This window comes from Schistocerca nitens, chromosome 12 (genome assembly GCF_023898315.1).
Source record: "Schistocerca nitens isolate TAMUIC-IGC-003100 chromosome 12, iqSchNite1.1, whole genome shotgun sequence".
Taxonomy (NCBI): domain Eukaryota; kingdom Metazoa; phylum Arthropoda; class Insecta; order Orthoptera; family Acrididae; genus Schistocerca; species Schistocerca nitens.
In genome coordinates, this window is record NC_064625.1 from 1064610 (window position 1) to 1088164 (window position 23555).

General features: G+C 45.9%; 1 protein-coding gene across 2 annotated transcripts in view; it reads right to left on the reverse strand.

The window, feature by feature from the left end:
* The window catches only part of LOC126215336 (myosin light chain 1), a 67509-nt gene that overhangs the window by 28782 nt on the left and 15172 nt on the right, over positions 1 to 23555 (reverse strand). For both annotated transcript variants that reach the window (XR_007542123.1, XM_049942018.1), the window contains exon 2: positions 7819 to 7846. Coding sequence is in view for 1 of the 2 variants with exons in the window: in XM_049942018.1 (XP_049797975.1) it covers positions 7819 to 7846 (28 nt within the window). In the remaining variant the exon portion in view is untranslated. The remainder of the gene's footprint in view (positions 1 to 7818; positions 7847 to 23555) is intronic.

Genomic DNA, 23555 nt, shown 5'->3' on the forward strand with positions numbered 1-23555 from the left:
AGTAAAGGACGCAGTGCTCCACCTGCACGAGCAAACTTCGCAGAGGTACCAGTCCGTATCTACAACGACTTACAAAGCGCTGATACGGTCAAACAGAACGTGAGATGGCTTTTAGTGTTGTTGGTGTGGCGGTGTTCAGTCCGCAGATTGGCCGTACGACGCAGCACTGTGCGAGTCTCACCGCCTGTGCACAGCTAATGCAGCCTGCATCCATCTCGACCTGCTTCCTCGGCCCCGTCATCCAATTTCCATTTCCCACGCTTCTTTCCATTAACAATTCCTCGTTGTCGTAGGATTTGTCCCTATCAACCGATAACTTCTTTTAGACAAGTTGTGTCACAAGTGTCTTTTCTAGTAACGGATACAAGACGGTAAGTGTTGCCGATTGTCCGATCCATCTATCTAATCTTCAGTTGTCAACCGTTGTTGTTGTTGTGGTATTCAGTCCGAAGACTAGTTTGATGCAGCTCTCCATGCTACTCTATCCTGTGCAAGCTGCTTCATCTCCCAGTACCTACTGCATCCTACATCCTTCTGAATCTGCTTAGTGTATTTATCTCTTGGTCTCCCTCTACGATTTTTACCCTCCACGCTGCCCTCTAGCACTAAATTGGTGATCCCTTGATGCCTCAGAACATGTCCTACCAACCGATCCCTTCTTCTAGTCAAGTTGTGCCACAAACTCCTCTTCTCCCCAATCCTATTCGATACCTCCTCATTAATTATGTGATCTACCCATCTAATCTTCAGCATTCTTCTGTAGCACCACATTTCGAAAGCTTCTATTCTCTTCTTGTGCAAACTATTTATCGTCCATGTTTCACTTCCGTGCCCACATCTCGTGGTCGTGCGGTAGCGTTCTCGCTTCCCACGCCCGGGTTCCCGGGTTCGATTCCCGGCGGGGTCAGGGATTTTCTCTGCCTCGTGATGGCTGGGTGTTGTGTGCTGTCCTTAGGTTAGTTAGGTTTAAGTAGTTCTGAGTTCTAGGGGACTTATGACCACAGCAGTTGAGTCCCATAGTGCTCAGAGCCAGCCATTCACTTCCGTACATGGCTACACCCAACACAAATACTTTCAGGAACGACTTCCTGACACATCTACTATACTCGATGTAAACAAATTTCTGTTCTTCAGAAACGCTTTCCTTGCCATAGCCAGTCTACATTTTATATCCTCTCTACTTTGACCATCATCAGTTATTTTGCTCCCCAAATAGCAAAACTCATCTACTACTTTAAGTGTCTCATTTCCTAATCTGATTACCTCAGCATCACCCGACTTAATTCGACGACATTCCATTATCCTCGTTTTGCTTTTGTTGATGTTCATCTTATATCCTCCCTTCAAGACACTGTCCATTCCGTTCAACTGCTCTTCCAGGTCCTTTGCTGTCGCTGACAAAATTACAATGTCATTGGCGAAACTCGAAGTTTTTATTTCTTCTCCATGGATTTTAATTCCCAATCCGAATTTTTCTTTTGTTTCCTTCACTGCTTACTCAATATACAGATTGAGTAACATCGGGGAGAGGCTACAACCCTGTCTCACTCCCTTCCAAACCACTGGTTTCCTTTCATGCCCCTCGACTCTCATAACTACCGTCTGGTTTCTGTACAAATTGTAAATAGCCTTTTGCTCCCTGTATTTGACCCCTGCCACCTTCAGAATTTGAAGGAGAGTATTCCAGTCAACATTGTCAAAAGCTTTCTCTAAGTCTACAAATGCCTTTTCTTAATCTTTCTTCTAAGATAAGTCGTAGGGTCAGTATTGCCTCACGTGTTCCAATATTTCTACGGAATCCAAACTGATCTTCCCCGAGGTCGATGTCTACCAGTTTTTCCATCCGTCTGTAAAGAATTCGCGTTAGTATTTTGTAGCTGTGACTTAAAAAACTGATAATTCTGTAATTTTCACATCTGTCAAAACCTGCTTTCTTTGGGATTGGAATTATTATATAACTTCTTGAAATCTGAAGGTATTTCGCCTGTCTCATACATCTTGCTCACCAGATGGTAGAATTTTGTCAGGGCTGACTCTCCCAAGGCTGTCAGTAGTTCTAATGGAATGTTGTCTACTCCCGGGGCCTTGTTTCGACTTAGGTCTTTCAGTGCTCTGTCAAACTCTTCACGCAGTATCATATCTCCCATTTCATCTTCATCTACATCCTCTTCCACTTCCATAATATTGCCCCCAAGTACCTCGCCCTTGTATAGACCCTCTGTATACTCCTTGTACCTTTCTGTTTTCCCTTTTTTGCTTAGAACTGGGTTTCCATCTGAGCTCTAGATATTCATACAAGTGGTTCTCTTCTCTCCAAAGGTCTCTTTAATTTTCCTGTAGGCAGTATCTATCTTACCCCTAGTGAGGTAAGCCTCTACATCCTTACATTTGTCCTCTAGCCATCCCTGCTTAGCCATTTTGCACTTTCTGTCGATCTCATTTTTGAGACGTTTGTATTCCTTTTTGCCTGCTTCATTTACTGCTTTTTTATATTTTCTCCTTTCATCAATTAAATTCAATATATCGTCCGTTACACAAGGATTTCTACTAGCCCTCGTCCGTTTACCTACTTGATCCTCTTCACTATTTCATCTCTCAAAGCTACCCATTCTTGTTCTGCTGTATTTCTTTCCGCCATTCCTGTCAATTGTTCCCTTATGCTCTACCTGAAACTATGAACAATTTCTGGTTTAGTGAGTTTATCCAAGTCCCATCTCCTTAAATTCCCACCTTTTTGCAATTTCTTCGGTTTTAGTCCATAGTTGGTAACCAATAGATTGTGGCCAGAGTCCACATATGCGCCTGGAAATGCCTTAAAATTTAAAACCTGGTTCCTAAAACTCTGTCTTACCATTATATAATCTATCTGAAACCGTCCAGTATCTCCAGGCCTCTTCCATGTATACAACCTTCTTTCATGATTCTTGAACCAAGTGTTAGCTATGATTAAGTTATGCTCTGTGCAAAATTCTACCAGGCGGCTTCCTCTTTCATTTCTTAACCCCATTCCATATTCAGCCACTGCGTTTCCGTCTCTTCCTTTTCCTACTATCGAATTCCAGTCTCCCATGACTATTAAATTTCCGTCTCCATTCATTATCTGAATAATTTCTTTTATCTCATCATACATTTAATCAATCTCTTCGTTATCTGCGGAGCTAATTGGTATATAAACTGATACTACTATGGTAGGCATGGGCTTCGTGTCTGTCTTGGCCACAATAATGCGTTCACTATGCTGTTTGTAGTAACATACCCGCACTTCCATTTTTTTATTCATTATTAAAACTGCTCCTGTATTACCCATATTTGATTTTGTATTTATAACCGTGTATTCACCTGACCAGAAGTCTTGTTCCTCCTGCCACCGAACTTCACTAATTCCCACTATATCCAACTTAAACCTATCCATTTCCCTTTTTAAATTTTGTAACCTACCTGCCCGATTAAGGGATCTGACATTCCACGCTCCGATTCGTAAAACGCCCGTTTTCTTTCTCCTGATAACGACGTCCCCCTGAGTAGTTCCCGCCCGGAGTTCAATGGGACCTGTTTTACCTCCGGAATATTTTACCCAAGAGGACGCCATCATCATTTAACCATACGGTAAAGCTGCATGTCCTCAGGAAAAATTGCGGCTGTAGTTTCCCCTTGCTTTCAGTTGTCAACAAAATCATCACAATCCGAAAGCTTATATTTTTTTTTTCTTCTCTGAACTGCCTGTCGTCAGTGTCTCGCTTCCATAAGTGGCGACACACCAGACAAATACCTTAAGGAAAGACTATTGGGAGGCAATAAAAAAATTTAACACGGCAACCGAGATAGCTTTTTCCTTCATATCACTTCAGAAAAGACACCCTAACACCTAAATTTTTACTCCATGTCAATAAATTTCTCTTTCTCAGAAGTGATTTTTCTCGCTTTTGCCAGTGTGCATTTTACATACCCTCTACTTCGGCCATCTTCAGTTACTTTTGTGTTCATCTTATAACTTTATTTCGAGACACTATCCATTGTACTGAACTGATCTTCCGACTCCTTTGCCACCTCTAACCGAATTACGATGTCTTCGGCAAGTTTTCATTTCTTCTCCGTGACCTTCAGTCACATTTTTAGTTTCCTGCTCGTTTTGTTTACTGTACAGACTGAATAACATAAGGGATATTATTTAACCACATCGCACCCGCTGGTCAACTGCTGGGTCCCGCTCATGCCCTTGGACTCGGCCTGACTCCTGTGCAAGTTGTAAGCACCCTTCCGCTCCCTGTACTTTATCCTGCTATTCTGAGAATTCCAAACAGCGCGTTCAAGTCGACAATGTCAAAAAGATTTATCACCGATGCGTGCAGAATCAGCCAATTTCTAACATAAACCTCCATCTGGAGCAAGTTCAGTTGCGAGAAAAGCTTAGCAGAACATCGCACATAAGCGTTTGCTGCCACGCAGAGGTGGGCTTACAGCCTAGAACAGTTTCGCAAATAGGAAATTGTTCTTTTGACAGCATTGTGACAATGTTTCCCTTTGTAGTGCGTTGACATTTTAGGGCGGAACTTGTGTTTCAGCATGAGTCAACCAACATGTTACTTCCTTCCCAAATCCGTCTGACGAAATGACGATGGCGGGAGCAAAAGGAGGAAAATTATAATATCCTCCACCACAGACCGTATCACAGCTTGTGGAATATAGTTGTAGATATATACTTCCATTATTGGCAGGGGTTTTAAATGTAATATTTGTGTAGTTCGGAAAAGTCAACTTAAAAGAAAAAATCAGAGCTGTATTTTTTTTCATCAATTCTGCCTCAGTGTATTTCTTTCATAGGGAAAGTGAATAATAGCAGCCGGTGCATGTTCTTAGAAACACCTATTCTTCGCAAACATCGTCTTTGCGTGGAACAGTTTAATACAGGTTATGGCAAGAAGCACCCACTGCCCCGCGCTTTAACTCGGGGCGCCGATGCAGGCGGTACTTCGCTACCCTACGCCTCTCGGTCTGAGGGTTACCGTTTAGGAGTAGCCCATGCCATAGGACGCAGAGTCCTTGTTTGACGTCTGTAACAACAACTCGCTGAGAGTTTCCACGGTGCTCCTACGCTAACGAAACAAATCTTTGAACGAAACAAACCTGTGAGAAGCGAAAGACTCTCCTTTCCAGTCGGCCCGCCTGTTGAACACGAATCGTCACCGTAGGACTAATGCTCAAGAGTCGAACGAGAAATGTTTAACACTTCAAAGAATTCTTCGCACGAATCAAAAACGTCTTCCTATGGGTCTTAACTAAACACCGATTCCCTTATGCGGTCCTTGTGTCAGGAAAATTCTTTATATCATAGAACGAGTTTTAACAACAACTACTGCAATTTTTTATTTGGGCTGATGGTCAACGAGTATTTCGCTCGCTTCCTGGAAACGGAATACAATGCTTTCTGGTTGCATAATTTGGATAAAGAGAAATTTGCGATACTACTCGTCACCTTATGGCGACTATAACGTCATTTCAATGACTATTTTCGCAAACACGGTGCGGAGAGCACAGGCGGGTTGGCAGGTGCGCCAGTAAGCGGTGGGGGGACAGCGTTTGGGTGCGGCGTGGCGCGGGCACTGCGAGTCACAGCGTTGCTCTACACCTGGATCTGAGTAGCAAAGTGAGTGGCAGCTGGGTTTCTCAAGGTGATGCACCACAGCTCGTAAATGTTTTTAAAATATGTAGTTCACCGTCAAGAGCTGATGATAAATACTTCTCTGTTACGAGCAGTTTCGGTCTTCAGACTATCATCAGGTATCCTGTATATCGAGGGAGATGAACATGAAATATCAAATGCATTTCATGTATTATCTTCTTTGGTATATAGGATACCTGATGATAATTCATGGCTGGCCGCGGTGTCCGAGCTGTTCTAGGCGCTTCAGTTAGGAACTACGCGGCTGCTACGCAGGTTCCAATCCTGTCTCGGATGTGTGGTGATGTCCTTAGGTTAGTTAGGTTTAAGTAGTTCTAAGTTTAGGGGACTGATGACCTTAGATGTTAAGTCCCGTAGTGCTTAGAGCTATTTGAACTTTTTGATAATTCATGAAATGTGAAATGCAGTTCATGTATTCTCTCTTGATACCTGACGAGTGTCTGTAACTGCTCGTAATAGACGTTTGTTCTGCGCTCTTCGTGGTGAACTCTGACGCTTCTCAAAAGACCACTAGTTGTTTACGGGAGAGCTGGCACAGCTGAAGGGCTCGAGTTTGATGACGCCTTGTGTCGTGTGCATCGGTCTGTTACCTCGGCTCTCTGTTATCAGTCAGCTGCCGACACAGCCAGTAAACCCGGCACCCCTGACTCTTCAAAGAATTCAACTCCCACTTATAAAACAGCTTCAAAAGACTGATCACTAAGGATATAAATGAGAAAAAGTTTAGAAAAGTTTCGAAATTTGGTTTAACCTTTGTTGGAAGTTGCAGAGTGTTCTCATTATCAATCTCTCGAAGACTGTAATCTGAGAAATTTCCGCTTCATTTTAAGCAAAAAACTTTCCACGCATCTAAATGTTTATGACGATATGATATCTCGTGAGCCACGTGTTTAGAACGATATAATCTTGGTAGTACCTGCAGCTGTATATGCGGATATGGTCTTCAAAGTTGTGAGTTAGTAGTAAGAAATTAAAAATCGTGCCTGATGCTGAACTTTCACCGAATGTGTAAGTTGCGATAAAAAAAGTTTCCGTTGGAACGCCGCATAATGAGAATCGGTGTGCCGACCAGGGGAAACTGACGTTATTATTGAGCCAACCATCGCACCGATGCACCAGGTTGAAAATCCCCGTTTGGTAGAAAACCGAGTCCTGCTGCGTGAAGAGGTTCGCAACTGCCTGCTGCACAGCCTCGTCCGACACGAATCGTCGACCCTTCGAGGCATTTTTAAGGGACCGAAGGCGTGATTATCGCACTGGGAGAGTTCAGCACTATAAGGCGGCTGCTCGAGCTGGAGTAACTTCTGAGTAACTTGGTAATAGCGTCGCCGTAGTTCACGTTTCTGCATTTACGGAACGAACGTCGGAGAGACACGAATGCCACACTGATTCGTCGGTTACACGTCGGTGCTGCTCACATACCCGCACAGGAATCGCGCTACTTTACGTATACGCTGCAGCAACTCTTTGAAACGGACACCCTTAACGCCGTGTCGTAGGAAACCGTGATTTCTTTTGGTATAATAAATAAACAAGCATCGTTCGGATCACTTCTTTTATTACTGACTACCGGTTTCAGTCTGCGCGGCACATCACCTTCAGGTCTGGGGCCGCAAAGTGCAGTTTGTGAAAAGAAGTCATCCAGACGGCGTTTGTTTATTTACTATAAGGATATACCTCTTAATGGGTAGGTTAGGAGAGCATTTTAATTTTCAAATTTCGGTCAATAATTATCCCAAACACTGGTAATGGAATTTTTGTTGCCCCTGCCAGTCGAGATGGAGATGGAGGGTGGACGGTGGCACAGGTTAGCCGGCTGTTGAGACGTGCTGTTGTATGCTTTGTTCCTCAGTAAGGTATGTTTGTTTTACGGAGTGTGCGAGGCTAACTGTGAAACTTGTTAGGGAAGTAATACGACAGCTACGATCCTGGAAAGCGAACTCAGTTGTGCACGTTGACGGGGGAGGTGGGGGCGCACTCGGCACAGCTGCCAGCTGCTGCTGCCGCCGGAGCCTCGCATCGCCTCCTCGACTGTCGGCGCTTTGTTGTTTCGTGGTCTACTGCAAAAGCTCTGGACAGCTGGAAGGCGCGTGCTGCGAATGCTGCTCCTGCCCTGATGGACACCGTGCGGTACTTACGTTCAATATCCCTGGCGCTCAGGTCCGTCTGTGAACAGAAAAAGAGAAATTACAGTTAGTAACCAGTAACGAAGTTTCGGCCGGTCGCGCGTGTACTCTAGCACCCAAACACACAATCGTACTTGCTGAGGATCTGCACAGTGCATTGGTAAAGAGCAGGGCAGTTGATAGGTTTCGTGGTCGGCGAGGTATACTGTAGTAGCGGGTGCGGTAGAATCTAGCTGGACAACGTGTGCAACGAAAACCAGCCACTCGAGCCCGTCCCTGGACCTAGTGAGACCGGTTGGAATGTCGGCGTCTACTGTCTGTGAGACGAAACTCAGTTCTCGGTGTGTGTGTGTGTGTCTCCGGTTTTTTTTACAACGACGGTTTAACCGAACTGTTAAAACTGCCGAAAACAACCGTTTTCTGAAATTACCGATTTTCAGTTTCTTATTCCTCTTATTTTCTGCAGTAAACGGAGAAATCGAACAAAGATCGAAAAATTTTGATTCCCTCAGTTTCAAGTTACACAGAATCGAGATATTTAATTAAACAGGCAAATAAAAGAAAACTTAGTCCGTCTAGTGGTAAGTGGATTACTGCTACAAAAAATCACCGGTACTCTTCTGCTGATTGTAATTTTTTGAAACTCTGCTCAAAAATCATGTTGTAATGGGGGATCATACCACTATTTAGGCGTTACCAATAGTCAGTGCTGAAGAGTGAAAACTGAGACTGAAGAACTCTATTTTTCGTGTTAATTTGTCCGTTTTCAAAGGCTACAAGGAGGTAAAGGCATGTTATAAAGCCAGAGGCAGCAGGTCCGTTGCTTTCTATTTTTATTGTAAACTATGAAGGAACTCTTTTTTTTTCCTGTATTATGAAACAAGTTTGTAGTGGCTCCTCTCGTTTTTAATCTTTTAAAGCAGATGTACTTCACTGATATCACATTTCGTGAAATACTTCCAGACTAGTGATAGTACCATTCTGTAATACGAATGATGTCCGACGGCGACAGTGAGAAACTACCTCGTAAACCATATGGAGCAAGTCCTGCAAACTGCACGTACACACACAGCATGTAAGAGGCCACGCCACATGGTAGCAGGTACATTATTGTCTCATTATTGTCTCAGCAATGCTCTACTAACTCTTATGTTATGTGTTTGAAATATAGCACTGATACCTTTTCTCATTTTCTATGATAATACAATGTTTTAAAGCAATGCAAATTTTACGAATAAGAACTACTCTTTCTTTAAATAAGGGATTACTAAGAAACGAACAATTTTAGCACTGTTGCTATGGCTAATGGATACTTCGGTTATTTACCCGGGTAGTGGTAAAAAAGAAAAACACCTGTTACAACCGAGACCAAACAAATACCGAGAAATACAGGCTATTCAGAACTAAAATACCGGTATCGGTTTTAACCGGTCGGTTGTTGCCACGGCCCGGTATAGCGGCCGCAGCTCTGCGAGGACGCAGGCAGGCACAAACTGCTGGCAAACTGTCGTACGAAATGCCTTTCTGTTGCTTCAAATCGTTTCCCTGCTTCGCGGTCCGCAGCCCGCGGGCTGGTGGCTCGCGTCGCTGCCTCTACAATGCGGGTTCCTGGGCTCGATAACGGACGGGTCGGGGATTTTCTTGGCTCGAGTACTGGCTGCTTGTGTTGCCTTAATTGTCTCGTCTTCATCCTAAAGACGCCCAGGTCGACGAAATGGCTTCAAGCAGAAAGAAAGAGTTGCATCGGGCGGCCCAGCATCCTGAGGTGTCGCCTGCCGCAGAATATAGTGCCACACGGTCATTTCATTTCACTGTTTCTCAAAATACTCGGCTTTAAAATTTGAAACACTTTCTGCACGTGTGTTTGATCCAATTGTGGAAACATTTTTTTCCAGTCTGACATAGGACGCTCAAAAAGTATTGTTTCGGATATATTCGAGAGTTTCCTGATTTGAGTAACATCGCTGTCCGTGAAACTGTTGCTCGACATAAGACGATAAAAATACTCTCTAGGTGATAAATAATGTGAGTTCCGGCAATAAGACATTCATTCCGTTTCTTCTTCGTCAAATAATCGATGTTTCCACGTGCTATGCGAAAGGTGTCATTGGCACGGTGAAGAACGATGCGATATTTTGGGCTGTTTTCTTCTGGATTCATCGACGATTTGTCACAAACGGATTGTTGTTTACTATTCAGAGTTAACAGTTCTTCGAGCCTCTAAAGCAACGGCCGTGAGATGTTCAGCGCAACCAAACAGACGAGTCACCATTTCCTTCGAAATACTTGATTAGCGAGGCACTTTTGTGGCTTTCGGATCAACTCGGAACACCAAAACAGCTGAATGCCATGAAGGTTCGACCCGCACGAATAAACCCTAGTTTCGCCTGCCGTGCACAGTTTTGGCGTCTGCTCGGCTGCAGCCCCCGCCGAAAGACGTGCCGCGCCCCCGTCTTCGACCATGTCCGGAACGGCCTCCGTGTCTTGCGGACACAACAGCTGACTGTGGTCGAACTTCATGCAGTTTGCCGGTCGCGCACGAAGAAATTCTGCAAGCGATGTGGAGTCTTTTGCGAATAAGTTGGATTAACAGTAAATTTTAAATGTTTGTGAAATCTTATGGGACTTAACTGCTAAGCTCATCAGTCCCTAAGCTTACACACTATTTAACCTAAATTATCCTAAGGACAAACACACCCACCCATAGCCGAGGGAGGACTCGAACCTCCGCCGGGATCAGCTGCACAGTCCATGACTGCAGCACCTTAGACAGCTCGGCTAACAGTAAATTAAACGACTCGATTCTAGGTATTGCCTTTCATTTAGGCCTTAACAAAAATAGTAAAAAAATCAATCAACTAAAACACTGATATGAATTCCCTTTCTTCACATCACAGCATCTTTCAACCCTCACTAGACAAAATTCCACGCCAGTTCCTGAACTGCAGTAACTTCGAGCATAAAAATTTCGGATTAAGTGCCCGTAAGATTCACGTGCCTGGGGTTCCGTAAAATTTAACTTATTATACGAGGGCAGTTCAATAAGTAATGCAACACATTTTTTTTCTGAAACAGGGGTTGTTTTATTCAGCATTGAAATACACCAGGTTATTCTCCAATCTTTTAGCTACACAACACTATTTTTCAACGTAATCTTCATTCAATGCTACGGCCTTACGCCACCTTGAAATGAGGGCCTGTATGCCTGCACGGTACCATTCTACTGGTCGATGTCGGAGCCAACGTCGTACTGCATCAATAACTTCTTCATCATCCGCGTAGTGCCTCCCACGGATTGCGTCCTTCATTGGGCCAAACATATGAAAATCCGACAGTGCGAGATCGGGGCTGTAGGGTGCATGAGGAAGAACAGTCCACTGAAGTTTTGTGAGCTCCTCTCGGGTGCGAAGACTTGTGTGAGGTCTTGCGTTGTCATGAAGAAGGAGAAGTTCGTTCAGATTTTTGTGCCTACGAACACGCTGAAGTCGTTTCTTCAATTTCTGAAGAGTAGCACAATACACTTCAGAGTTGATCGTTTGACCATGGGGAAGGACATCGAACAGAATAACCCCTTCAGCGTCTCAGAAGACTGTAACCATGACTTTACCGGCTGAGGGTATGGCTTTAAACTTTTTCTTGGTAGGGGAGTGGGTGTGGCGCCACTCCATTGATTGCCGTTTTGTTTCAGGTTCGAAGTGATGAACCCATGTTTCATCGCCTGTAACAATCTTTGACAAGAAATTGTCACCCTCAGCTACATGACGAGCAAGCAATTCCGCACAGATGGTTCTCCTTTGCTCTTTATGGTGTTTGGTTAGACAACGAGGGACCCAGCGGGAACAAACCTTTGAATATCCCAACTGGTGAACAATTGTGATAGCACTACCAACAGAGATGTCAAGTTGAGCACTGAGTTGTTTGATGGTGATCCGTCGATCATCTCGAACGAGTGTGTTCGCACGCTCCGCCATTGCAGGAGTCACAGCTGTGCACGGCCGGCCCGCACGCGGGAGATCAGACAGTCTTGCTTGACCTTGCGGCGATGATGACACACGCTTTGCCCAACGACTCACCGTGCTTTTGTCCACTGCCAGATCACCGTAGACATTCTGCAAGCGCCTATGAATATCTGAGATGCCCTGGTTTTCCGCCAAAAGAAACTCGATCACTGCCCGTTGTTTGCAACGCACATCCGTTACAGACGCCATTTTAACAGCTCCGTACAGCGCTGCCACCTGTCGGAAGTCAATGAAACTATACGAGACGAAGTGGGAATGTTTGAAAATATTCCACAAGAAATTTCCGGTTTTTTCAACCAAAATTGGCCGAGAAAAAAAATGTGTTGCATTACTTATTGAACTGCCCTTGTAGTTCATCCATCCTAGGAATCGAGAATTAGACGATTTTTGCCTGTATTCGATATCGATACCGCGAAGATATCGGTCCCGAAATTTCCAAGAATTCCGAAAATGTTTTAAGTCTAAATTTATTGTGTAATATGGGATTTGCTGTTGGAGCTTTCGTTTATTTTATTAATTTTAGAGTTTTATTAACACGGTATGCTAACTGGCAGTTACATATGTTGACTTCATCTGCTCTCATTTCTGCTATTATTTCTCGTAAGATTTGACGGAAGTCTCCAGAGAAGAAAACGGCACAGCCGGCGATTAAGCTGTTGTTGCGCAAATGTCGAATTGTTCTGTGGAATGCTCCAGCAGATGTTTTACGGGACATCGGATCTCATCCCGAACAATGGGTCTTGCTCGAGTTACCGATACTACTTTGCTCTGAAACATTACAGATGCCGTGTGAGTCGTAGGCACAGATCGTCAGCGCGGCAGTGTGGCGGCCTGCCTTTCGCTTATCACCGCTAGGTGTCAGGAGCACCATTTCCACAGCGGCAGACGTTTCAAAGTATCTCAGCCAGTTAGCACGAAATATATGTAAATTACGTATGCAGGCCTCTCTTACGGATCACTCCACCTATTACTGTCAACCAGATCAGAAACCACAGATTAGTTGCCGAGACTTTTCACACCTTACGAATGTAATGTAGCTTCGTAATGGCGAAGAAATATGACAAATGAATTATGCGATATAATTACAAATTAACAGTTTTGGCGTTTTCCTTTACTTGTATTGTGCAACCTCGCTTCTTGCCAAATTTCGCGATTATAGGTCAGTAGGAAGCAGCCTATCAAGTTTCAACGAATGAGTTTGCGAGCACCAAGAAATTTCGATATCTTTCGATTGTATTGGCTCAGAGGCTTAAATTTTTACGCTGCCGAGGAGCTGTAGACTTTAGTACGTGACATAAATTTCAGTTCGACACCTCTAGTCGTTCCTGACAAAAATAGATCTCAATAGTCGGACAGACGTCAGACAGACAAGGAAGTGATCCTATATGGGCTCCTTTTTTACTGTCTGAGGTACAGAATGCTAGAGATGACAAAATTTAAAGCGACGGCAGTGTGCCATCCCAGTTGCGTGGTATACTGACAGCTTGTAAGAAAGAGTTAAAAGGCCGTCCTTGGGAGACGTCGGTGCCGAGTGAAACGGAGAGGTCGTTACGACGAGGCCGGCCGAGCTTTGGCGAGCAGCCGCTGGCACGGGGTGGCAGGCACAGCCGTCAATGAGCTGGCCGGCCAAAAGCAGGCAGCGGCTGGCGGCTGCGTCTGGCCGCGCTATTCCCGTCCCGCGTGCGGCAGAATGCGCCCACCACGCACCTCACCTCACCTCACCTCACCACACGAGCCCGAATGCTCTGGCAGGAACTCAGGCGCCAGAAGGGTCGCTCCGATACCGACAGCCCAAACTGAGGCATCGTGCGTTACCTTAGCCAGTATAATCTACGCTCAGAAATAAATTGTTAGGCGACAAGATCGGTCGCTTCTCGAAGTGCGTCGGAAAAAACTAGTCAGATCTGGAGGTCGTTTTACGCCAACTCTGTCAACTAAGCACATCTTCTTCGCCACGATTGAAATATAATTCATCGTCTCCAGATAGACGTAAAACTTATTTTAGTACATCTTGTACTTTTCGAGATATAACGGTTTAAATTACTCTTAAATTACTTTCCTCCTTTACAACGGGTGTTTCGATAATGTGAACAGTTAATGAAATATAAGACATATCGGCAGATGTTCATCCAGCGATCCGTAACAAATGTTCTTTATGTGTCAGTATGAAAATCTAATGAAAGGGAGGGGACAGTTTTTTGATTTTTCCGTTCGAAATGTGCATTTCTACGCCAGTTTGTCAAGTTGAGGTACTCGTTTTTTCGTGCCTAAAAAACCCGTCCCTTGCTACGTTTCTGGCCTAATTCAATCGAGAGGCGAGAGGTCGTTGGCTTTTAGTTCGATAGGATATCGTTGAGAACCGTCGAAAAGAGCGCACAGCAGTCTGCGACGTGTACGGCGTATCCGAGGAGGAGTGAGCGGAATTCAGCGATACGACAGCAACGAACGTTCGGAGCAAAAATTCCAATAAACGTGGGCTCTAAAGCGCATACCGTAAGTACTGTGAGCACTTCTTCATCACCGATACTGTAAAACAAATCTCTTCTACCGAATAGGTGTTCGTAGTTCTCGATTATGTTTGGTTCGTGGGGCGCTCATCTGCGCGGTCATCAGCGCCCGTACGAAGTCCCAATTTTTTTTTCATTCTCCAATTTTATACATGGTCCAGTCTAGCCACCCAGTCCCCGGGCAGATAAAATCCCCGTCCCGCCGGGAATCGAAACTGGGACCCTGTGATACAGCGGCTGTAGCTCTTAAGCTATGAGTTGTAGTGCCCACGTTTACTACACTTTTTTTTCCTTGTTTTGGTCCGTACTATCTGTTCCCAAAATATGGAAACCAAAGACGTTACAGCAGAAGAGATCTGTTTCACACTTCTAAAGATGAAGAACTGCTCATAGCTCTTACGGTTCGGCCTTTAGAGCCCACGCTCAATAAACAATTTTTGCTCCGAGTAACGGCTCCTGGGACGCCCTGTACACTGATAAGGCAGGACACGACGAGCACAGCTGCGTAACGGCGTCCTGGTCCACGTCTGGAACGCGGTACAGCAGCGAGTGTGCGTGGCGTGGACGCGACAGGTCCTCGGTAGCTTTCCGAGGCCCGTGCCACCACCAGACGACGTCTACACAAAGGCCACGCGATTCCCGCAAATTGCGGGTCTGTGGCCAGTGGGCGAGGAGCTGGCACGGAATGGCTTTCAAGATTTATCTGACACGAGCTTATCTCGCAAGCCAATGTACGCCTGGAAAAGCACCTTCATTGTTAGGACTGCAGTTGGTTATTAAAAGGCCCTCATTGAGATGTGAGCTCGAAAGAGAGGCATATCTACAGGCGCTGGACGATTTTCTCTCAATTCTACGTTTACGTCATATTCCGCAACCAGCTAACAGTGTGTGGCGGAGGGTATTTCTGTAACCACTGACTGATTCCTGTTCCATTCGCGAATGACACGTGGGAAGAATGATTGTCGGTAACCCTCTGTATTACCTATAATTTCTCGAATCTTGCCATCGTGGTCATTTCGTGAGCTGTATTTCGGAGCAACTAATATGTTGTCCGACTCTTCCCGGTAAGTGTTTTCTCGAAATTTCCGTACTAAACCTCTCCATGATGCACGACGACTCTATCGTACCGCGTGCCACTGGAGTTTGTTGAGTATCTGTGTAACGTTCTCACGCGAATAAACAACCCCGCGACGAAACGCGCCGCTCTTCGTTGGATCTTCTTTACCTTTTCTATCAGTCCTAACTACTAAGGATCCCAGACAGACGAGCAATACTTAAGAATGGGTCGAACAAGCGCCTTGTAAGCCACTTCCTCCGGTTCTGTTCGAAATAATCTATTCTCAGTGACCATACTGTCACCGAAACGAGATATAACAGAGAAAAGGCCACAGTGCTGAATTCGGTATCCGCAATAGTTTCGCCGCGGAAGATCGTAACACGGTAGTGGAAAGGCATCCGGACCAGAATGATTGACGCATAAGATTCTACAAGATTATGCGAAAGTACTTTTTCCCCTTTTAGCAGCAGTTAATCTTAGATCGCTGGAGCAACGAAAGGTACCTAGCAACTGGAAAAAAGCGCACGGCATTCCCGTTTTCAAGAAGGATTGTAGGACAGATGATTATAGGCCTATATCTTTCAGTCTGGTGTAGAATTATGGAATATGTTTTGTGCTCATTTGTTATCAGGTATTTGGAAAACGAAAATCTGTTATATAAAAATCAACATGGATTCCGCAAACAGAGATGTTCGTCCATGAGATCCACAGCGCCGTAGAGAACGGCGCTCAGGCTGACGCCGTTTAAGAAGGCATCTGACACTGTCCCGCACTGCCGTTTAGCGAGAAAATACGTTCTTATCGAGTATCGGAGCAGATTTGCGACTGGATCCAAGACTTCCTTGCAGACAGAACTCAACACGTCACTTTTAACGGATGAAAATCGACAGATGTAAAGGTATCCTCGGGAGTACCTCAAGGAAGTGTGCGAGGGTCCTTACTGTTTACAGTGTATGTAAAATGATCTAGTAGAAAGAGTCGGAAGCTTTTTAAGACTGTTTGCAGGCGATGCAGTTGTTAACAAGAAAATAAGAACGCCAGGAGATACGAAGGATTTGCAGAATGACCTTGCAGAGGATTGTGATATATTGCTCTTACATAGGAAAAGAAATCCACTACTGCACGACTACACTATTGATAACAAATTGCTGGAAATCTCATCGTAAAATATCTACGAGTAACTATACCAAAAGCGACCTTAAGAGAAATGACCACATAAAACAAACAGTAGGAAAATCAGATGGCAGACTGAGGTTAAGAGCAATAATCTGAAGGAAGTGTAAGTCATCCACGAAGGAAGTGGCTTACAATGTACTTGTTCGACCGATTCTTGAGTATTGTTCTGCGACCCTCTGCAGATAGGACTGATAGAAGAGATAGAGACGATCCAACGAATAGCGGCGCGTTACGGCGCGGGATCGTTTAGCCGGCGCGAGAGCGTTGCAGAGATACTCCACGAACTCCAGGGGCAGACGCTGCAAGAGAGGCGTTGTGCATCACGGAGAAATTTGCTATAGAAATTTCGAGTGAGTGCTTTCGGGGAGAGTTGCATAGCTTTTACTTCCTCTCATACACGTCTCGCGAAATGACCAGGTGCAGAAAATTCGAGAAATTAGAGCTGATTCAGAGGCTTACTGACACTCTTCCCACACGCCACTCGCGAGGTTGCCAATGAAGGGCTGGATCAGTTTGTTGTAACACAAGTACCCTCCGTCGGACAACGTTTGGTGGCTGTTTTTCATTTCGGTGAAGGAATTTATCAAGTTGTGTGTGTGTGTGAAATCTTATTGGACCCAACTGCTAAGGTCGTCAGTCCCTAAGCTTACACACTACTTAACCTAAATTATCCTAAGGACAAACACAGACACACCCATGCCCCAGGGAGGACTGGAACCTCCGCCGGGACCAGCCGCACAGTCAATGACTGCAGCGCCCCAGACCGCTCGGCTAAACCCGCGCCGCGAATTTATCAAGTTCATTGTGCTGTTCTATGAGAATGTAGTTCGTTGGAAGCAATATTAGACAATACAGGAAATCAAACAAAAATTCGCCTACTACCTTGACAATAGCTTATTTCATAAGCCAATGTACGTCTGGAAACACGCCTTCATTTTTAGGAGTGCAGGTGACTGCTGAAAGGTCCTCACTGAGATGTGAGCTCGAGAGAGGCGCGTCTCTCACCGTACAGTGGGCGGCGGACGATTGTCTGTACACTGGCCTGGCATTCGCATTCTGATGAGGGAGGGAGCCACTCTACTCTGCGTGGATCTCTAATCTCTCTCGTCTTATTGTTACAATCCTTGTGCGAAGTACGTGAAGGTGTACGTAGAACGGCCGCCCAGTTTTGTTGGAGTACAGATTCCATATTTATAGATTTCCGAAAATTCCAGATTGTTAACGAAGGTACGAGCATACGAAATAGGTCCCCAGACACATGAGTGACTCGAAGATTTCTTTGGTAACAGTACTGTGTATGTTGTTCGACGGCGAGCGTTCATCAGAGACGAAGGTGTCCGGCGGACAGGGTGTGGAGCAGTGTGCGGTTATTTGCTGAAAACGTTACGGTTCGCGGTAAGGTGACTGTAAGATGACACAAGATGATTTAGACAAAATGGTAGCTAGCTCTAAACGTAGAAAAATGTAAGTTAATGCAAGTGAGTAGAAAAAACAAACCTGTAACGTTCGAGTACAGTATTAGTGGTGTCCTGCTTGACACAGTCACATCGTTTAAATATCTGGGCGTAACGCTACTAAGCGATACGAAATGGAACGAACCTCAGGATTGTAGTAGGGAAGACGATTTACTGGGTGAACTTTAGGGAGGTGTGGTTCATCTGTAAAAGAGACCGCATATAGGACGCTTGTGCGATCTGTTCTCGAACGTTTGAGATCCGCAACAGGTCAGATTAAAGAAGACATCGAAGCAGTTCAGAGGCGGGCTGCAAGATCGGTTAGCGGTAGGTTCGAACAACGCGCAAGTGTCACGGAAATGCTTTGGGAACTCAAATGGGAATCACTGGAAGGCAGACGACGTTCTTTTCGAGGAACACTATTGAGAAAGTTTAGAAACCTGGCATTTGAAGCTGACTGCAGAACGATTGTGTTACGTCCAACATACACTGCGCGCAAGGACCGCGAATATAAGGTACGATAAGTTAACGCTCCTACGGAGGCATACAGACAGCCGTTTTTCTCTCTCGCTCTGCCTGCGAATGCAACTGGAAAGGAAACGACTAGTACTGGTACAGGATGACCTCCACCACGCACCGTACGGGGATTTTCGTAGTATGTATGTATGTATGTAGATGTGTATGTGCAGGATGTGTGACTATACCCAAGAGACTGTCGCGAGATCTAAGTCGCCTTTTTTGCCGAGGACTGCCATCGAAACTCCGCGACCAGGTGGGCCGTGTTCCACGTGGGCCACTCCCCTTTCTCGGGAGCTCCTGCGGACAGTCGTGCAGCGGAGGAATGGGCCTGGCATTTGGAGGAGGAGCGTCACGTGTGGCAACCTCCTCACCTCGGGAACGGGGGCGGTGGGCGGCGGGCGGCGGGCGGCGGGCGGCGCAGCGCGTGAGCCGGCTCCGCTATTCCTGGCGCCGCGGCTTGCACAGTGTAGGCTCTCCTCTGCTATAATAGGCGGCGGGCGGCTGTTGTAGCCCCTACCTGCTGACCGCTCTGGCTGCTAAAGTTACGTCTGCTGCCTCATCGTAATCACCACCGCCACCGCTGACAACAGCACCACTCCCCAGTTTAGACGCGTACGTACATCGGGCAGGCCGCGGTAAAATGACACGCACGATCCCGATTTCGAGTGTATACATATTCGGCACGGAGGCCGCCTGAATCTTGTCACTCCACACGGGGCGACACAGAAAGACCGATCACATTTTAACGATACAAATGGTTCAAACGGCTCTGAGCACTATGGGACCTTAACATCTGAGGTCATCAGTCCCCTACAACTTAGAACTACTTAAACCTAACTAACCTAAGGATATCACACACATCCATGCCCGAGGCAGGATTCGAACCTGTGACCGTAGCAGTCACGCGGTTCCGGACTGAAGCACCTTGAACCGCTCGGCCACCGCGGGCGGCTTAACGATACATTCGTCATATGTAGAACAAGAAAAAGTTATACAAACAATTTAAATATAAGATTAACTTCAAACCCAAACTGAAATTTGATATGCTCGACAACTCCTCCTACTTTACAGATTGGTGTCTCTGCGTGTGCTCCGCCGGCCGAAGTGGCCGCGCGGTTCTGGCGCTGCGGTCTGGAACCGCGAGACCGCTACGGTCGCAGGTTCGAATCCTGCCTCGGGCATGGATGTGTGTGATGTCCTTAGGTTAGTTAGGTTTAACTAGTTCTAAGTTCTAGGGGACTAATGACCTCAGCAGTTGAGTCCCATAGTGCTCAGAGCCATTTGAACCATTTTTTTGCGTGTGCTCCCGTAACGTCTGTTTGGAACGAGCTATTGCTTAGTGTACAGATTATACCACGTGTTCTCGAAAGCTGTAAGTGTGGTCCTACGGCAGGACTGGTTTTTCAACTGACTCCGGTGTGTTTAAGGTACACACAACGGTTTGCACAGACGTGACGAATGCAGATTTTGAAATATATTAAAATTTTCTGATGCCCCAGAAGAGCGAAACACGTCAATGAAAATATTGTTTCCCCTACAACCGAGACTGTTTTTCTTTCGAAATATTATCTATGGTTGCTGTGCCAGGCACGCCACGGACTGGGAAGAATTGTATCGGCATATTTTCCGCTGATGTGATGTACTACTGTGTATTTGCAGAAGTAACTCACTCCGTATCGTGTCGAGAGGTCTCAGTTGTTATGCTCCACAGACTGTACAGCTACTAACTCACTGGGGACATTGGTCCGGAAAGGCTGTGTCACTATGTCTTATAGAATTCACTTCGTACAGTTCTTCAGCGTACATTACTCACAGGAAACACATCAACAGACCGTACCACTACGTCACACGAAAGTGTTTATTTCAAGACGTGCAGAAAATGCCCTCGTGTTTACATCTGTTAACTAGTAACTCCTACATTCGCCACCAGCGTGATCTCGTAACATGTGGACGCAAAGTGTCCTGCACAGCTAAACATGCCAGACTTGTGGTTGTGGGGGCGTTTGCAGACTCCCGTACGACACGCACAGCGTCTTGGCACCCGCACCGTGTACTGTCTGTGGACGGTCAGCGCATCCGGGATCCAGTGCGATCGCGGTTTGGCCCAAGTATCAGCATTTTTAACATCTTACACGTTTCCTGTGGTGTGCTGCCACGTTTCGTAGTGTGAAGAATCAGTGTGGAATGAAGCGTTTTTGGGCTCGTGTACGCATGAGGATAGAACTAACAGTAGCTGGATTACAGGCTTCCGTCGGCCGGTTAGTCCACGTTTTGTGCTCCGTGCGTCACTACGCTTTGGCAAGAGGTTTAGCAGTAACAGCTCCACTACGAACGAGAACGTGACGAGTGATGGAAATTTGTGCCAAACCTGGACTCGAACTCGGTGTTTCCTAATTATCGCGAACAGTCGCCTGAAAGTATGGGTCCCGCACACTTCAGCAGTATTCTGAGATGGGTTGCATAAGTGTTTTGAAAGCAGTCTTGTTTCTAGAGTAGTTGTATTTTTCCAGTATCGTGCGAATGAACAGCGTTCTGTCGGCTTCCTAACCTACGACTGAGACCGTGTGATCTTTCCATTTCGTATCCTTACAAATTTTTGCTCCCGAGTTGACCGACTGCATTTGTGACTCGTCGATAGTGCAGTCACAGGATACTACGAGTACATTTCTGCAGTTTGTGACGTGTGCGAGTTTACATTTCCGAAGTTACTAATTTGTTGACCACTTTGAGGTCTCAGTAAGATTTGAGCAGATGTTTCCGCACATTTCTTCAGGAAATATTTCACTCTAGACGCTAAAAATCTGAGGCCAGTATTTCGTACAGCACGAATAAGACGGGTAGCGGCGCGCTTCCCTGCGGTGCGCCGGAAGTCGGTCCTGCGCGTGTCGGTGGCAAGCTGCGTCCTGCCTGGCGAGAAATCTTCAAACGAGTCACAAATTTTTGATGCTCAGCAGCTTCGTACTTTCGGTAATAAGCCTCGTTATTGTAACGAGTCAAATATTTTCAGAAGTAAATAATGTAAAAACGGACAATGCCAGCATTCATTTTATATCCACAAAGAAAATAAACTTATTTTATGTAGCATAGTTTTTATTTCGATTCCTTGTTCCACAGCATTTTCTCTGTGGTAGCTTGTCGTATTATTTGAATTAGTTTTAAGCGTAAATTATAGTAATTATGCAGCATATTTCAACAATTGACACAAAAGCTGTGTTTTGATTAAGAAACACGCGCGTGCTACAGCCGCGTGGCGCCGTGTTTAGCTCGCTGACTGGCAGAGCCCCCGGCCCTCGCTCCCCCTCGCCGACGTGCCCTCGTCCGCAGCTGTGGCCTCTGAACGCGGCGTCTTCTCTAAATTGCAGACTCAGCTTTCTTAAAGAGCTCGCACTGACACCGCAGCTATGCCTGGGCGTCTTCAGTCGTCTCGCCGCACCTGTCCTCTCGTTTCCATCCAGCGTATTCAGTTTACGTAGACCGAGCGAGGTGGCGCAGTGGTTAGACACTGGACTCGCATTCGGGAGGACGACGGCTCAATCCCGCGTCCGGCCATCCTGATTTAGGTTTTCCGTGATTTCCCTAAATCACTGCAGGCAAATGCCGGGATGGTTCCTTTGAAAGGGCACGGCCGACTTCCTTCGCCGTCCTTCCCTAATCCGATGAGACCGATGACCTCGCTGTCTGGTCTCCTTCCCCAAAGAACCCAACCCCTCAGTTTACGTACTTCACGCCCGGCGATGTGAGACACTGGGCTGGGCTGAGGTGGTATTCCTGAGGACGGCGGCTCGAATCCGCGCCCGGAACAGGTTTCTCTCGAATCGCTCGACGCGAATGCCGGAGTGGTTCTTTTCACAATGACACACTCGATTTGTTACCCAGCTCCGTCTCTAACGGCTTCGTTGTCACTCTCGTATTCTTTCTCTTTTCCTGTTTATACAATAGGAACAGGCATTCACGGATGTACTCTGTTATACAATTGGCGTGGAACTATTTTCACTGGCTGTGTTACACGGCTCAACAGTCTCACTCGTGGCAGCGGTCTTTAACGACATACTGTATCGAGTACAGAGTCCAGGCCGGCCGTTGTGGCCGATCGGTTCTAGGCGCTTCAGGCCGGAACCGCGCTGCTGCTACGGTCGCAAGTTCGAATCTTGCCTCGGGCACGGATGTGGGTGATGTCGTTAGGTTAGTTAGGTTTAAGTAGTTCTAAGTCCAGGGGACTGATGACCTCAGATGTTAAGTCCCATAGTGCTCAGAGCCATTTGAACCATTTTTGAACAGAGTCCAGTTGTCGTCCCCTCCCACTGCTCTGTTCGCCATAAACTCTACACCCGTTGCTATCCGTACCTGTCAGGGAACTAGACACGACCACCAGCAGATCTGTGACTTCTGTTACGGTTGTTATACCACTAAACGGCCGCCACAAATTACCCTCTAAGTTGTGACGTTACGACACGTACATATAGACCACTGAAAACACTTTCAGAAATGTTCGAATAAAAGAGGACAATGAAGACAACTTAGAATGCTAGCCACGTACCACAGCTTTCTCGTACTATTTTTTTCAGCCGCTGTTAAGCGACCAGACGGAAAATCTGCCCATATGGTTTCTTGCGACATTCGTTTGGTCACGACCTCCATTGCACTTTGTTTCATTTTTTTTTGTTTACTTTCACCAACACTCGTAATTTTTTACGTCACATAACAATCCACATTTCTCAATGTTACATTCGCAGTAGCCCAGACTGGAATGGCGTACGATTAACTAGATTCCATCTTTCTTAACATACCTAGTTGCATCAAACAGATTTAAATGTTATGCGGACACAGTTGTATCCTCTTAATATTTGAGTGTATTAACGTTACTGATCAAGTGAGTGAAAAGCCTATTTATAAACTTCCCGAGATCGACGTTGCAGTGTCGTCGAAAGGCTTCGTGTGCTACGTTTATTTGTTGCACAGCTTTTGGAAGACGAAAACCTAATCTCGGAAACTGTACTTCGCCCGTAGTGTTTACCGC